The 14,202-nt window shown below is 44.4% G+C and overlaps 1 protein-coding gene across 7 annotated transcripts in view; it reads right to left on the reverse strand.

The window, feature by feature from the left end:
* disp1 (dispatched homolog 1 (Drosophila)) overlaps positions 1-14,202 on the reverse strand; it is a 64,376-nt gene that overhangs the window by 18,315 nt on the left and 31,859 nt on the right. For 6 of the 7 annotated variants that reach the window (XM_076037485.1, XM_076037482.1, XM_076037486.1 and 3 more), the window contains one exon: positions 952-1,525. In XM_076037485.1, the coding sequence (XP_075893600.1) occupies positions 952-1,475 (524 nt within the window). In that variant the 5' untranslated portion in view covers positions 1,476-1,525. Of the gene's footprint in view, positions 1-951; positions 1,526-6,764; positions 7,038-14,202 lie in introns of those variants that run through there. The other variant, XM_076037484.1, reaches the window with a different exon arrangement.

The raw sequence follows: 14,202 nt of genomic DNA on the forward strand, positions 1-14,202 counted from the left end.
TCAGAGGTGATTAAGAGGTTTAACTTCATGGTAAGCGGGCAGCTTTAGGCAACTCAAACTGATATTAGACACCATTGGCTGTGTCTACTGCTGCACATTACTAAGGGCATTAGTACAAAGGTGTACTATTTGGTGTCTGAATATGTTTGTGTGGGAGTATATATGCAAAAAAACAAATACCGAGCTAACGCTAAATACTGGCAGGGTGAAAGAAAACTGACCTTTTTAATTGTCATTTGTTTTGTTTTGTTTTTATCCAACAAGAAAAAAACAGCAAAATTATGTTGCCTGGGTTGTGCCCTAAAGCTTAAGTGTGTAATATTTGGAGATTTTGAAGAAGAAACAGTGACATCAAGTGGTTACATATTAGATTGCAGCGTCTCCCTCCCCCTCCTGAGCTTGCCAGTGAACTACGGTGGCCTGGCAATCTGTCAGTGACTGCAGCGGAGTAAAATGTCCAGGGACAATAAAATAAAAGTAATTTGATTTTCCTCTCCATAGAACAGTTCTTATGTATGTAGAAGAACAAACATAGAGCAGTTAGCTGCCATCTTGCACTGCTATATTTCTAAGGAGGCCTGGTGTGGACAGTCCAGCATACCTGACTGGCTGTTTTGTATATATGGTGAACGTTCATGTCCTCAAATAAACCAATGAAGAAGAAGGTGGATGCGGTATCCAGGTTTGGGTGCGCAGGCCACTGTAGTTCACTGGCAAACTCGGGAAAGGGAGGGAGCGCAAAAGAGCTCTGCAATCTCAATTGTAACCACTTGATGTTGCGGTTTCTTCTCAGAATCTCCAAATATTGCACCCTTGACCTTTACTTTTAACACTCAACCTGTTTAAATAAATAAATACATGAAATGATTGATTTTGACACATCTCATTTCCAGAACTACAACTGGAAGAAAGACCTACACAAACAAACATTACGAAATTGTCCAGACGTACCTTATTCCTGCCGTCTGGTTCTGGAGGTGTTCCTGCCAGCGCTGCTGATGGTGGTGGTGGTGGTGGAGGCACAGGGGGGACGCAGAGTGGGGTTGATGGTTCGAGTACGAGCAGGCAGAGAGGCAGCACGGGCAAGAAGAAGAAGAGGGAAGGGGCCCAGGCCCGGAACCCGCGGCGTGATTCTGTAGGAGCGGGCACTCGGGCTGTCCGCAGGGACAGATGAGCGCCGGGTGGAAGTGACAGTGCTGGCAGCAGTGCATCTGGGGCTGGACGGAGGGCGAGGACGGCGGGAGGTTCCTCAGAGAGCCGTTCTGCTTGGCCACGCCCCCGTTCTGACTGGGCCTCGACCGAGAACCGAGCCCGCGTCCCCCGGCGACCTCGTCCTCGCCCTCGGTCAGCAGGCAGTGGTCACCAGGCGCCGCCTCCGCCGCGAGAGGGTCGTGGCCGTCGACGATGTCCGAGGCGCCGGGAGGCCGTCGCCTTCTGCTGCCGAGCGGTTCTCCGCTCGCCTCGTTCAGAGCCATGATGCTCCTCCGCTCCCGGTGGTGGGCCAGGCGGGGACACTGTCACACCTCTGAGGGACGAAAAAAAACAAAAAACGACAAGAGACGGAAATGAGCGGATCGTCGACGTACAGCCAGTACGTGCAGAGGGACAGGAAAGTAAAGGGAAATGGGCTGCATGATATGTGAGGCAATACAGTGGAAGCCTCTTCAAATTACATTCATCTGCAAGTACTCGTACTTTACTCGTTCTGTAAAAAAAAAAAAAAAAAAAAAGTGGTATTGGTGCATTCTTAATTGCTGATATAGTTGGCCCTGGACGCCCTGACAGTAATAAACAGGAAAAGAAGATAAGATAAGAACGCGTCACACGACCCCATCTGCATGCCCTTCCGATGAAGATGGAGACGTACGGTCGAAACACGGAAAAATATTAACTAAATATTTTCTAAAAATCTACGATGAATGCACATGAAAATGAATGCAAACACAACAACCTTGAGCAATGGGAGGGACACACTTTCGAGCCTGTGTGTTAAATGTGTTTTCTTTGGAGACGCGTTCACAGTTAGCTGAAGTCAACCCCGGTAAAACATCTGCGCCACATCTGCGTCACAACAAACTGGCGACTTGCGCGTCCTCAGCGCCCGCTGCAGTAGCAAGTGCTCGGTCCCCACTGGTTGAACACAGTGCGCTTTGCATGGAATGCTGATGCACCGACAGTAGTAACTGCTTGCAATACTAATGTTACGACTGACCACTCTTGTTCATGCTTCAATATATAAGTAGGGATCTCCGCTCACAAGGACCACAGTGTAGTTTAGTCTGGTTAACAGGTTTAAGAGGCATCCAGGTTTATTTTTTAAGAAAAATTAAATAAATACATGTATTAAACGTGATAGCAAGAAAGTGGATAAACTGACAGAAGGCTTACAATACTGGCGACATCCATAAATCTTTGCAGATGATCAAGTGAATTTTATTGTCATTTCACAAAGTGCCTGACTTGCTTGCAGGTTTTATGCGAATACCCTGGCTATACATTGGGCTCCTGCTACCTGTTCAAAACCACACTGATCCTTTAAAACTTAAAACCCTCAACATTTAAGCTAACTAAGCTGCGGCCATATATCATGCAATTAGTTATTGCACGCCCAACACATGCCTCTGCGTTTGCCAGTACTGCATCTGTTCGTTTTCAGAAGAAGCGCAGACTGGGTCCTCCCCCTGCGGACGTCTGGAGTACATCCAGAGGGACGTTAGGACGATTTGTGGCCACGTGTGTCATTTGTTAAACTCATATTCAAGTTTAATAAACAACCGAGTATAAATATAATACAATATAGTCTCATAAAATGCCGTGAAAGAGAGACACGGTGTGAAAGAAATGAGAATGTTTTAGTGCAAAGCCCATATTTAGCAAAACATTTAAATAATAATGATAATAATAATAATAATAATAATAATAATAATAATAATAAATGATTTTGTTGTTGTAACAATACTCATGCTGTTGGAAAGCCAGTTTATTTTCTTTTAACATGTCGCCATATTTGTAAGAAAAATGCATTAGTGGGACACACACACACACACACACACACACACACACACACACACACACACACACACACACACACACACACACACACACACACACACACACCATCTTGACCATAAAGTGCGATAAAGAAAGTACATTTATGAGTAACAGATTCTAAAAAATACTTGGCACACAAATGTATTTGTCTAAATCTAAAGATTTATAACGGTCACGCCGCGAGGTGCGGGCCGTTTCAGTGCAACAAGATTTATGGAGTGTAAATGAGATCTGGCTTAAATCTCTAGTGTTTGTCTAGATTACAAAAGCCTGAGACACTACTGCATTAGGGGGCTTAATAAATGGTCTCAACAGGGAGAGAAAAAACAGACGGTTCACGTTATGCTGCAGTTTCGGCCCCTATATGTGAGCTGGCTTCAATTTCAAAACACTCGGCGCTGGCCTCAATGTGAAAACGCCGTTCTGGTTAATCTGGGTTGGAAGAAAAAAAAAAATTGTTGCGTCTCTGTTACTTTGTGCCATGATATGCTTGACGTGCCACAGAAGTAATTTATTTTTATTTTTATGGGTAACGTCGATTGAGTCGGACCACAGGACTGTGCTATGGAGAGAGCCAGGGTGAAATGCGCACACTGTAATAGTAGAATGCTTGAGAGTGGTGTGTGTGTGTGTGTGTGTGTGTGTGTGTGTGTGTGTGTGTGTGTGCGTGTGCGTGTGCGCAGTGTAGAGCTACTGTGATGACAAGCTGTTTTTGTTTCTGAGGTGATGGAGGAAAATAACAATCAGAAACGTTGGGTTATTATTTTAACACCCAATAAGGCATGATGTAGGTAGTTAAAAAGTTAGTAATACTTACTAAACATTTAAGGTATTATTTATTTTAGCTTTAAAAGTGTCTGTTTTTTTTTTTACTCTTCTATTCCCACAAAAGGGATTACCAGGCTTGTATTTTTCTCTCTCTTTCCTGTATTTAATGCCCAAATATTACATACAGTAAGATTATGAATGATGAACATTAAAGAACAAATTCTGTTTTAAAAATTCTCAGTTTCACAATGATCGGCAATATAAAGTAACTTAAAACATATTATTTTATGACTTAATTATTCTGTCAGCACTTTACTTATTCAACTTTATTCACTCGTACACTTGTAAAGTGAAATGAAAAAAATGGTAAAAAAATAAATAAATAAATTGTACTTAAACTAAATAAAATTAAACAAAGTGAAATTATTCATGTTGGTCTGAATCTGAAACTGCTCATTTTTATTTTTGTTGATTTAAAATTTTAAAAAGTGGACGTAGTAATTAAACAACTTAACAATTGTGTTCACTCAAAATCAGCAGAGAGTTGAAACAACTGCTTAAAGACACCTAAGGTCCGGGAAAATCCCTGCCCGGGATAACAATGCTACTACCCAAGTTTGTAAAAAAACACTTTTAGAAATTTGGAGATGTGCCATAAATCTCAAATATAACCTGTTTGAGCTTGTGCCAGAAAATGTGAGACATTTCTCATTCTTGATGCATGAAGCAGTCACGGCTCGTAAAGTCCCTGTTATCAGTGATGGGATGAGAGAAAACCCCTCAGATCAAGCTTACGATCTGACGATGTTTCACATGCTGCACATCTAAACTGATGTGCCCCGGTACTTTTAACAACACAAACTGACATGTTATCCTTTTGCGCCCACGGAGTCACTGACGAATCACTCCGAGCCCCTGAATGCACTTTTGCCTTGGACCAGTTTTTGAATGCATTTCTCCATCCATCTTTTGCACCCACTTTACCCCCTTTTGCCCGCATGGCCCACACAGCAAAAACATTTCAACTCAAAATGGATGTGCACCGGGCGATACATCACACACGAGCCTGTTTTTCCCATCCGGTGTTGAGGGCGAGACACGCGGCGCATGAGGCCGACGTGCTCTGTGACACCTCAACATGAGCAAGTGGTGAAACATGAGCGCAGCAGCACCAGCAGCAGCCTTGCCGGGTCGGAGGGGGAAAGGAGGGGAGGCTGGGAGAGGAGGGGGGGGTCAGAGGGGGTAACGGCAGATCCCGGAGAGCTCAGAATAGCAGAGCACTGAGGGAAACCCAGATGAAGTCATTACTCTGACTCCCACAGCTGTCAAGGCTGCCGCGGCGTCGAGAGTCTTTAATGGAAAGTCGAGCGGAGATCGAATGAAAAAAAAAAAAAAAAAAAGTGTGAGGGAAAACTGCTGCGTGCGAGCGGCCTTCTTCCCGTCTCTGCTGTTTGTGTCTGGAGGAATTTAACCTCGGCTCAGTGTGTGCACATAAAGACGGGCGTGCGTGTGCGCGCGCGCGCACAGAGCAGAGTTGACGGGCAGGTGAGACATCTAGAGTACACTTTGCAGACACAAGCAGGGTCTTGTGTCTGTCCTGAAAATTAGAACGGACTGCTTGACCAGGCGCGTACCCAGGAAGCCTTGGAGTCGGATGCCAAAAGAAAAGAGCATCTTTCTTGATCAAATAGCACGCAAGTGACTTAGTAAATTCCAAAAAAAAAAAAAGAAAAGAAAAGAAAAAGCAAGCAATAATGTCTTTGTCATATCCACATGACCAAAATCTCATAGGAGGTTAAAAAAAAAATTGAGGATGTGTTCCCTCAGAGCGCGAAAGAACAAGTGTGGCACAAAGCAAGTATTTCCAGAGCCTTTAATGTTAGCCTTTCTTTAGCGCAACAAAAGGTAGCAGTTCCTATTCGCGAAAGGGGGGCTGGGCACAGGTGATGACGAAGGCCGCCACCACCACCACCACCACCAGCCCCCCCGCCTTTCATGTGAGGTTTGATTATGGGGTGTGAGAGAAATGGGCAACAGACAGCAGCGCAACGCCAAGCCGAGGCGTCCTGCGTCCCTCTAATTAAAGCTAATAGGCAGCAATTACCAGGAATCACTCAAGGGATGCTTAATAACCACATTGCCTCTAATTATAACAACATCAGTAACACCCTGGCTGGAGAACTCCTATCTATCTAGCCGATGGCTTCACGGCGCACTCTATTTTTTTTGACAGTGCGATGCTTTGTCAGGTAGATATTGCGAGAGCACCCGTGTGCCCCCTTCGGGGCACTTTAGCACAGCTGGGCTGTTAAACACACCTACTGACGGTGCGGGCCCACGGCTACACGGCTTGACTCTCAAGGTAAAGCCATTGATAAGGCTAGCACAGCCAAGTCAAGGTGACATTTTAAAAATGTTCACATCTACGTCTGCCACCAAGACAAACAGGCACTTTAAAGGTTCGTAAGTAGTGCCACAAAACATTTTTTTTTTTTTTTTTTTAATGTGAATTAGCGGATTCAACGGTCGCTTTAAGAAGAGCCAGCGTCAAAGTTTTGTCAGCGTCAAACAGTGAGGCGGGACGCGCGAGGAAGGATGTTTCAAGGACCTCCTGTAAAGTAGCACTTCGCGGCGAAGCTCCCTGGAAGTCAAGCATACAAAACGCACGTCAATGTGCAAAAGCAGCAAAAACTAAATCATGACGTCAGACACAACCGCCGTGGCTTAACATCACTTCTTAGTCCCGGCGACACTTTTCCTGATCCGGACTCCGCCGAACTTCCGAGACGCAAGATGAGAAGCGAGTTTTTCCCCAACCAACCAACCTCGGCTTCCCTAAACGCGAGTCCACCAGCTTTTCCCCGTCCGATGCACCGTGAAGTCCACACAGGAAACAAGGAACAAGCGTGAGAAACAAGAGGTGGCTGCCTTGGTCCTGCCGTTACCGTGTTTTGTGTCTCCGTCCTCCGCCGGTTCAAAAAAGAAGAAGAAGAAGAAAAGATCCACAAACACGCGGCGCTTCGTCTCTACCCGCCGGGTGACCACAGGCGGGCAGGCGGGCTCTTCTCCGTTTCAGTCGGACAACATCCGGCGACTCTGGGCGAAGCGAAGCGGTCCGAGAGGACGCGGCGCAAGTGTGGCGGATACCGCGGCTTGCTTGTCGTGGGAGTGTGCTCAGGCGGAATGACAAACGACCACTCATAGCCGAGCCCCGGCTCTCCCCGCTCTCAGCCCGGGGGGGACGGAGGCGGGAGGCTCCGGGCGGTGGGTTGGGACTCCGCCGTGCACCACTGATAGGACGGACACGGCGGCGGCGTTAACCCGCTCACTGCCGCGCCACTGAACGCACACTAAAGTAACCAAGGCTTGCCAATAATAATAATAACAACAACAACAATAATAATAATAGTAGATGGTAAAATACACGGGGATGATTGAAAAGTAAAAACCGCCATAAATGATTGTGATTATTTATTTATTTACAATAATTGACGCAGTAGCCTGAACTACTAATGTTGTTGTTTTTACCTACCTTGCACTGTTGGTATTTCTAATTAAAATAAATAAGTTTATCTGTGCGCCATGACATCAAGAATCCACTCATATGGAGACAAAACTTGCAGACACAATGGACATATCTCAGTCAAGCTTGAACACATCAGTCATCCTAAATCAAGAAGCCTGGTACATGTTAGCTTAAGAAAAAGTGACATAAACAACTTCTTTTGAAAAACTGACTACTCCATAAACCATAATAAACAAAACAACGTAAAAGTTGCGGTCATAAACATCATTGTTTTCTCCATCAAACCATTTGGTTTGTGTTTTTAACAGCAACAGTGTTTTTGCAGGGCCTTTAAAAGTTTCAATGGCTGCTCGAGATGTGAAAAGAAAATCTTTTTTGTACCAGAGAGTCCTCCGAACGTACAAACAACTGATTCTTCTCAGCAGGGGAGGAGGTTTATCACGGGGAATGCTGGGAAGGCGGGGAGGCCCATACCTGGCTTTAATTTCAGCTGTCCACCAGGATTAGGACACAGTTCATATAGCAAGCTGTAATCATCTGCACTCTTTCACAGCTGGCCCTAGGCCAGTCAAAGTCTGGGCCATTTACTGCTTTGTACTTTATTCTAATACCATTAAATAGGTACTACAAAGTTATGCAGCGTTTCTTTTATCGTATTGTGTTTTTGCCAGACCGGATAATGTCTTTGGTTCTCATTTGTAAACAGTTGCTCCGACACGTTAGTTGTTGACATTTATTAACACACCAGAGCAGCTTTTGCTCTTTGAGAAGCCTTTTTCAACTGTTGTTTTCAAGACCAGAAAACAACACACTGCCAAGTCCTGGAGTCGTCTTCCCGCGCGGGCGTGGAGAGCTGCCTGGAACCACTCCACTCCACTAATGTGGTCAAGCGACTTGGTCAACCAAAAACAGCAATGCCTTTCGCTGCGCAAAAACAACGCCGAGGTTCCCCCGCAGCATCACGGAGCTCCTCATCTCCGCCAATTTCAACATGAATCGATTTGCGTTGCGTAATTACTTTGCGAAAGGCGGAACTAGGGTACGGGCGATCCAGACCCCGAGGTCTGCTCGCGTAGAGTTAAAGCAGGGACCACATCAAAGGCCGAACCGTATCCGGAAGGACAGAGGCCCCGGTGAAAAGCCCAACGGCCCCGAGATGATTGCGCACAACTCATCAAAGTGACAGGTTTAGCTGACAACAAAAAGGAGGTGGTGAACGGTGAAAGGAAGGAGGGAGCAGAATGAGAGAGGAGCACAAGATGTTTCCGAACCATTTACGGCTTTTTGCTGTGCGTTTGTATGTTTAAAATCAATCTCGGCAGTGTTTGAAGTGGCTCCAGAATCAGAGCTGGCTCCTAAACATTAAAGGCTGGAATGACTTTTTTTTCATTGTTGGAAAAATTCATGCTGCCCAAACTTTTTTTTATTTTTTTTTATTCCTAACCGATGTTGAAAGATGCTTGCAACCCACAAAACAAGTTTTGTGGAGAAAAAAAAGGGTCTGCGAGACACTTTATCCCGTAATCCTAAACGTGATCAAACTTGCTGGTGCGATTCAAAAGCAAATTAGCGGTGACCTAATAGCCAGGCGCTCACACGCTGAATGCTGATGTGGCTTGACGCAAATGCAGGAAGGAAGGCTGCAGGTAATTCAAGGAGCACGCGGAGCGGCCAGTTGCGATAACGTCTGGCCAACGGCGGGGAAAACAGGAGGAACTGGAAGGGTTCAAAGATGTCTAAGTGAAAATCAAAGACAAAGAAAGAAGAAAGAAGAATCTGATGGAGCCAAGGAGTGCAGACTCACGCCGGTGCCGCGCTTCTGCGAGTCTCAGAAATGGAAATGAGGGAAACCATATCCCTTCGACACCTCGGTGGTGCGGACGTACATCTACCACCTGACCGTCCAAGACCCTGCTGGTCTCACTTTCACGACCAAAGACGACACAGAAGTGAAACAAGAGGGAGCGCTACGTACACGAGGAACATTCCTGGTTCTTTGCCATGAGCTCCAAGTTGATTAAAAACATATTTTTTGTGTAAAATGCGCGAGGAGAGCTTCATGACAAGCCATCTGTCTCACATGTGCACAAGTTGTGAGAAGATAATGAGATATGTATGTGGGGTGTTTTTTAAAAAAAATTATTATTATGAAACTGCGCATTTTATTTGTAATGTTTCCAAGAAAAGCAGCCACTGTGCAGCTGTCTGGAGTGTTGTTTGTTTATGGATGCCGCATGACGTGCTATGGAAGTTTACGCTCTTTGTAATTTCAGAATATTAAAGTTAAAGTTATTAAATAACAATAAACTTTTATTGCTTTGTGAGATTGAGAGGCACAGCTTTTCAAAACTTTCTCTGGACCTGAGATTAATAAGGGTGCTGCATAACAAAAATCACTTTCAAATCCCTTTTGCTGGATAATTGGTTCTATTACAAGAAGTTTAGCTAATAGAAAGAGAGACATTAAAGTAGATCTGCTTAAAAAAAAAAAACTTGTTTGCAATGTAAAGTGAGCACAGACTGGCACCACTGAGTGTACAATATAAAAAAACAATACTGGTTAGCCAAAAAAAAGTTACCTTTTTTTTTTTTTTGCCAATTCCTGAATACTTACGGTTTTGAACTGTGCACCATACAAGCAACCAGCCATTTCACATTTTACTGATTTTACTGACTAACGCGTTAATGATTTTACTGCCAGATAGTGGAAACTGAGTGTCTGGTTCAATAGTTGGCACAAAGCTACCGATCAAGAATTGGCTTGAGTTCGAGCTGGTCAAAATTTAACTGACATTTGTGGATCTTGTGGAATACACAGTATGTCCAGAAAACACACCCAGTGAAGGCAACTTAGAAAAACTATTGAAGAAAGGTCAACAGGTTTCGGCTCAGAGGTTTGCTTTGTGCACCGATCCTAAACTGTGAAAATCAGAGCTATCATGTACATTAGACGCCCGACATCTTGACTGCGTCACAGTGAGCGCGTGCGAAAGGCGGCGCCTGATCCTCGGCGGGGCCGACGAATGGGAGCGGAATTGACGGTGAAGGGCCAAGGAAAAACCCCCCCGCTACGTCCAGATGGCTTCATCTGTCTGTTTCTTATCATTCCCTTTCATGCACAACCAAGTGATAAAAGGAAACGACCAGCAAGATGGGGTTGAGTTGGGGGCGCGAGAGGGGAAAGTGCTTGGCTGGAAGCAGCAAGAGAGTTTGGCAGCGCGGCTCAGCTGCACATCGAGGAGACATTCTTCTCTGAGGTGTTGATTGGCAGCTCAGAGGTGTGAATGACATCACACACCGAGAGAGAGAGAGAGAGAGAGAGAGAGAGAGAGAGAGAGAGAGAGAGAGAGAGAGAGAGAGAGAGAGAGAGAGAGATTTGACTCACAACTGCTGGCAGGTGACAGATATAAAGGCAAGGACACTTGTTGAATTGTGGGTGGTGGACTTATTATGGTGCACTTTTATGATTAATTTTTTTTTGGTTTAGGGGTACAGTCCTAAGTTGAGCATAAAGGCTGTAATTCAAAACACGTGCACCGCAAGCTCAGAACCAAATGAGCAGATTTGAAATGAATAAAGAGGGAATAAAATGGAAGAGAAATAAACATTTTAGAAACCAGCCAAGGGGGGGAAAAATGTGTTGAATTCCTACATCTGAGGTATTCAGTTGTGAAATTGTACGCCGCAGCCTCAAAACGCATGGATCTATCTGGCAGATACAAACCACAACCCCTTTTTTTTTCTTTTTTTTTGATGACTTGGGTTTTGGAGACCTCAGCAGCACCGTCTGCCTTTTCTCGAAATTTATTGGAATTCAACTGTTCGTTGCTTGAGGAAATTTCAAGGCAAAACAAATGTCTCGTGAAAAAAAAAAAAGGCAACAGAAATACTTTGCTCAAAAAAAAAAATAAATCACAAACCGTATCATCAGGACATTTCACAGACGAGGAAATCTGAACAGTCACTGCAGCAGAGGAAAACAGTCGGTAAGCCTATTCATCAGCCTATTTTTATGCACATTTCCGATACGTGCGTATGAATAACTGTATGTGCAAAAAAAAAAATGGAAAAGATCCAAAATATCGGAAAAGAACTTGCCGCAATCGAAGGAGAGGTGGAAAAGTTGTGGCAACGTAGGAAAACTAAGGGAGGAATGCGCGGTTCCGTCTTCTTTTGCTATGGCAAAAGACGCCGCAGTGGAATGTTTGCACCACCTTTGGCTTATTTAGGTCAACTTATCCATAATATGCCTCTATTAGTTGTGGATGGAAACAGATGAATTTAGATTTTTAATGGAATGGTTTCCATGAAAAATGTATATTGGTATGTGTATACGTATAATATACTGTAGATATGCATCATAATATGCATAACGTATATCGGTATGTCAGCCTAAGTGCTATCCCATGGGCCCACTTACCAACTCATGGGATAGCACGTAGGCTAATACGCCAGTCTAAGGGGGCAGGCATTTTTAGTGAGTCAATACCATTGTTAGCAGAAGCCAAGAAAAACACATCTTCAGGACACCGACGGCCGGTGCTTCACAAAATGCTCTTTCGAAACTCCGCGTCTCGCCATCGCGTGCTAGTGCAAACTTTAGCTGCGACTGATGTCATTATTACTGACCATTAATACTGACCAGCTGCAATTATTTGGCAGGGGGGGGGGGGGGGGGAATAATGTTAGAAAAAAAAATTAGAAACAGAGACCTATTGTTTTACTGCTGGTATATTAAAACGCGCACACTTTGGCTTAAAATGAGGCCCAGCCTTCTAATTAGGGCGGTTTGTCCTGAGGATTGCACATGGTGCCAGAAGGCTTTGTCATTCTTAGCCACTGATCAGACACAGACCCCGGTGGTTCTCGGCCCATCACCCCTTTCTGGAAGGAGCCCTATTAGGAAAATCTGGCTTTTTCTGCTCTTTCACATGTCTTCTTGCGTTACTGGCGTGCCAACTAACGCAAGTATGGATGCAGCGATATCACTTTTTTTTTTTTAAAGAACGAGTAGAGCACAAGTACTTGCTTTTCTTTCATTCAAAGTGAGTAACTTTTTAATATGGCCATTTTCCACAGATGTTCTGATATTTGAACAACATTCCGTAGCATTTTCAAAATTGTCGTATACATATACAACTGGTATCGGTGTCGTGGTATCGGCTCATATAGTACAAGCAGAGTACTCGATACTGGCATTGGTATTGGTGCATCCTTAACATCAAGGATGAAAAATTACAACTTGCACATTTCTAGATAGGCTGACTTTCCCCCGCTTAGTGCGCAGAAATGAGCTCTAACACCTCTGTTGACTTTTTATTAAATGCGGCCAAAGCTTCGCTTCCCTCTGAGTCTTGATCGGGCAGTGCCAGCTAACGCTAGCAGTGAGCAGCCAGCAAATCGCAGAAGAGTGAGCGGTTCCAAGGCAGAGCTACAGATGTTGCAAGTAGGGGAGGGGTAAGCTGAGCGAGATAAATACAACTCAAACTCGGAGCGAACAAACCTTGTTTATTGTTGGAAGTAGACTACCAATTCATTTAAACCTGGTAATGGGCCTCTCTCAGACTCTCAGACCAAGAGGCAAAATTGAGGCACAAAGAATTGTTATCAAGAAGCACCGTGGCATCAAAGAATGCCGAGTCTGTAAAGTTAAATAGCAATCAAAGAAATAGGTAGAATGATTGCTCCCAACATGTGAACAGACCCCGCCCCCCCACACCCGGTTTGATCTTGAAGACTAACAAGGCGACAACGGAAAGAAAGTCGGACAAAAGAGAAGGGCGAGACAAGGAGATGAGGAGAAGAGGGAAACGCCACACAAAAGACCATTGAAAAGGAATTTGGAGGACAAATGTGAGCATGGATTAGTGGAGACGAGTTCTCCTTTTAGTCGACCAAAGTGAGCGTTTTGCTCCTCGGCTGGACCGTCTTTAAGAAACTGTCAGAACATATGCAAAACCGCAGACCTTGTTTTTTATAATTAGCCTCAGTCGCTAATTGCCAAAAGCCTGCGGTGTTGGTCAGGGACTCGACATATGATGAAAGATAAGAAGAAGAAAGAAGAACTTTTTGGTTGTTATGTGCAAAAATGCTTACGCTGTACGTGGCCCACTCGAATAGAATGGGTCAACTGGTGGTAAATTCATTCAAGTGCCAAAAAATTTGCATTTGAGGCGTTTTTAATAAATGGGTGAAAGGTATTCCACTAATACCCAAATTCGACTCTAATTTTCAAATTTTCAAATTATACATTTATACGTAGTGTGTAAATAACATCTATTTTTAACTGGTGAGTTGATGCTCAGTGCTTCTTTGATCCCATTGCTACTGAAAGTCTTGACATTGAGAACAAGAGAGGCGTTCACACAGGTGAACAAAGGTGAAGGCCGACATCGACTAAATTTGTCAAAATAAGACGCGTAAAGAACTTCAGGACAATATTTCTAGGCCAACATAAAAAGGCATAATAATTGGACATATGATGATCACAGTACATGTCAGAAGCAATAAGTCAAGAGGGGGAAAAAATGGGGGAAAAATTCTCAACTTGAAAGATGACATCAGTGTGTGAAATTTCTCGACGGGGCACTAAACATGCCGGCTAAGGAAAGTGGAAAAACCTGACATATTTCTGTGCGGCTCAAAAAATGCGCGGGGAGAAATCACATCCTGCCGCTGTAAATCCTCGCATGTCAAGGATGCTGGAAAACAGGAAAGCGAAAAAGACCAAAATGAAGATAGCAGGACTCAAGCCGTGAGACAGGACACAGAGGGTGTGATGGCAAGAGAGAGTCTGAAGAGAGACAGAGAGAGAGAGAGAGAGAGAGAGAGAGAGAGGGAGGGAGTGCCTGGAAGAC

Source organism: Nelusetta ayraudi, unplaced genomic scaffold (assembly GCF_046127955.1).
Source record: "Nelusetta ayraudi isolate G7.1 ecotype Tasmania unplaced genomic scaffold, CSIRO-AGI_Nayr_v1 ptg000052l, whole genome shotgun sequence".
In the NCBI taxonomy this organism is placed as follows: domain Eukaryota; kingdom Metazoa; phylum Chordata; class Actinopteri; order Tetraodontiformes; family Monacanthidae; genus Nelusetta; species Nelusetta ayraudi.